Genomic DNA, 2983 nt, shown 5'->3' with positions numbered 1-2983 from the left:
AGTTTGGGAACTATCCTTAGGGCTGCTAACCCAAATCTCCCTTTCTCCAACCAGAGCACCCTGCCTTCCTCCTCAGATGTCACTCCCCCGCCACCTCCCTCAGTCACGTCGCGCTGGTGCTTTGTGACGTCGAAGGCCTCCCTTCCCGCCCAGGGCTCCCATTGGCTGGGTAGTGGGGTGTTGACCAATCACAGCTCAGGGACGTGGTCGCCTCATTGTCCCGAGACCGCGGGAGGGGTATATACGGGCACCCCGGGCAGCCCGCGGTTGACCGTTGGGAGACGTTGAGCTGTGGAAGATGAGTCCGAAGCCCAGAGCCTCGGGATCCCCGGCCAAGACCAAGGAGAGCCGAAAGAGGAAGTCCTCTTCTCAGCAGAGCTCCAGTAGCCCGAAGAAGAAGGTGAGGGACCCCCCCAAGCTCCTCCTCGGCTTCCCTCGTCTCCTTCCTCACCAGAATCCTCTCCCGGCCTCCCCTGGCACAGCCCCCACCCGGCCCGCCCGCCCGCCTCTGAGGAAACGTCCCTGTTCCCAGCCTCCTCCATCCTCTTCCCTCAACCAGAGCCCTTCTGGCATCTCCCTGTTGTCCTTCCAGGCTACCAGGGCGGCCAAGAAGGGAAAAGCAGCTCGTGGAGGGAGAGGCGGGAAGAAACGGGCCGCGAGCAAGATGGCGGCGGCAGCGGCGACGGCCCCTGAGGCGGGGAGCGGGCCAGCGGCCCCCGGCCCCAGTGACCAGCCCAGCCAGGAGCTCCCTCAGCACGAGCTGCCCCCCGAGGAGCCAGTGAGCGAGGGGACCCAGCACGACCCCCTGAGCCAGGAGACCCAGCTGGAGGAGCCACTGAGTGAGGGGGCGGCCACCGACTCCCCCATCTCCCTGAGCAGCGACTGAGTTCAGTTCCAGTCGCCAGACCTCAGAGATCTCACCAGCACGGTGGCCCCTGGGGAAGACAATAAAATGAATGTGTTGCAAATTGATCTCAGTGACTCCGTGTTCTCTGGTGGTGGGGAGGGAGGGGAAGGAGGGGGGAAGAGGTGGGGTGTGGGGAGGGAGGGAGGGAGGAAGAGGTGGTGTGGGGGGGGAGGGAGGGAGGAAGAGGTGGGGTGTGGGGAGGGAGGGAGGGAGTGGTGGTGTGAGGGGAGGGAGGGAGGGAGGAAGTGGTGGTGTGAGGGGAGGGAGGGAGGGAGGAAGAGGTGGTGTGGGGGGGGAGGGAGGAAGTGGTGGTGTGAGGGGAGGGAGGGAGGAAGTGGTGGTGTGAGGGGAGGGAGGAAGAGGTGGTGTGTGGGGAGGGAGGGAGGAAGAGGTGGTGTGTGGGGAGGGAGGGAGGAAGGGAGGAAGTGGTGGTGTGAGGGGAGGGAGGGAGGAAGTGGTGGTGTGAGGGGAGGGAGGGAGGGAGGAAGAGGTGGTGTGAGGGGAGGGAGGGAGGGAGGAAGAGGTGATGTGTGGGGAGGGAGGGAGGAAGTGGTGGTGTGAAGGGAGGGAGGGAGGGAGGAAGAGGAGGTGTGTGGGGAGGGAGGGAGGAAAGAAGGAAGAAATGGGTGGCATGTGGGGAGGGAGGGAAGTGGGGTCCCACGGGGTCGAGGTCAAAGGGACATGTCACAGTTAGCCAGACAGGAGAATAAGGATTGCGTCACGGCTGAGCACCGGAAACAAATTTCCCCTTCACGGGATGACTCCGCTTCTTGTAAGGTTTGTTTCTTCATGCAATCTTGCTAGCACATACACCAAGTACCAAGAACCGGATTCTACCTAGTTAGGTTTCATTGTTAAAATACCTTTTCGTTTATAGAAACCGATGCAAGAATCGTCTCCATCCTCTTTCCTTTCAGCGCCCCCTCCCTACAATCTAATATGATTAAGAAGAAAAATTCAAAGTAGAGCAAAATCTGTCTACTTGAAAAAAGCCTTTTTATTTTTGCAACTGAGGAGACAAAAAGTACATTTCATATTTCTATACATCAGAAATACACAGGTCTTTTCTATATATAGTAGAATTTACTGTACAAAACATATTTAAATATATGTAAATAAAATATACAACTATATTTACTATATACAAACCTATATAGATTATATATATTTATATATAAAATATATAAATACAAATACAGAAATATGGATTATATATTTATATAATGTATAAATGTATATAGATTATATATATACATGTTCAAAATACATAGGTCTTTTGTATATGTACTAGAACCTACTATACATATTTATATATTTATATGTATTTTTATGCTTTATGTAGAATACATATAGAGATATTTATATATAAATATTTTATGTATAAATACATATATAAAACATATTTATATTTATATATTATATATAATCATTTGTTTTAGAAGGTAAGGCGTTAGTATTTTTCAAGCATGGTTCTCAGGCAAAAGGAGAAAGGAAATTCTCACTTTAAGAAGAAAAGAGTACAAAATTATCATAATTTAATTTCCAGTTGTTAATAATTACATAGAATAACTCATGCCCTTTAATCTTATAATGAATAACATGTTAAACTTTTATGTGATTATGAAAATACAAATTTCCATATAATAAGCGTTTGAGATGTAAAGCACTAACTTTACAGGCAGTTTTCATTTGTTACACAGATTGTTCTTATATCTTTAAAGATGTTAAAATTAATGGTGACTTAGAAGAGATGGTAGCATCATGTGAGAAACAACAAATGAGTTGTGTTTCATCCTTTCCTTGGTGCGGTCAGGGCTTCACTTCATTAGCTTAGGAAGGGATTTCAGAGCTTTGCATGTTGAACTTGTAGCTGTCTCCTATGGAATCCTATGAAACCTAGGATGCAGAAATAGGGCATTGCCCCATGTCCTGAACGCCATCATTTTGTGGTGTATTTCTTTTGTATTTCTTATATGGAAATACCATATAAGGATGAGCATGCTTGGTATAACTCAAAGCCTGTTTATTTGCAAGGCTATATAGACCCTGACCAATAAATATTTGTATGTTATAGAT

General features: G+C 48.5%; 1 protein-coding gene across 1 annotated transcript; it reads left to right on the top strand.

Moving 5' to 3' along the window:
* The first annotated feature begins 232 nt into the window (after positions 1 to 232).
* Positions 233 to 972, top strand: LOC114674748 (variable charge X-linked-like). Its single transcript, NM_001427560.1, is given in 2 exon segments — positions 233 to 400; positions 593 to 972. Coding segments are annotated over 2 exon segments (396 nt in total). The 5' UTR covers positions 233 to 298; the 3' UTR covers positions 887 to 972.
* The last annotated feature ends 2011 nt before the right edge of the window (positions 973 to 2983 follow it).

The sequence above is a fragment of the Macaca mulatta genome, chromosome X, assembly GCF_049350105.2.
Source record: "Macaca mulatta isolate MMU2019108-1 chromosome X, T2T-MMU8v2.0, whole genome shotgun sequence".
In the NCBI taxonomy this organism is placed as follows: Eukaryota; Metazoa; Chordata; class Mammalia; order Primates; family Cercopithecidae; genus Macaca; species Macaca mulatta.
Note: the sequence above shows the minus strand (reverse complement) of the source record. Positions and strands in the feature narration are given on the sequence as shown.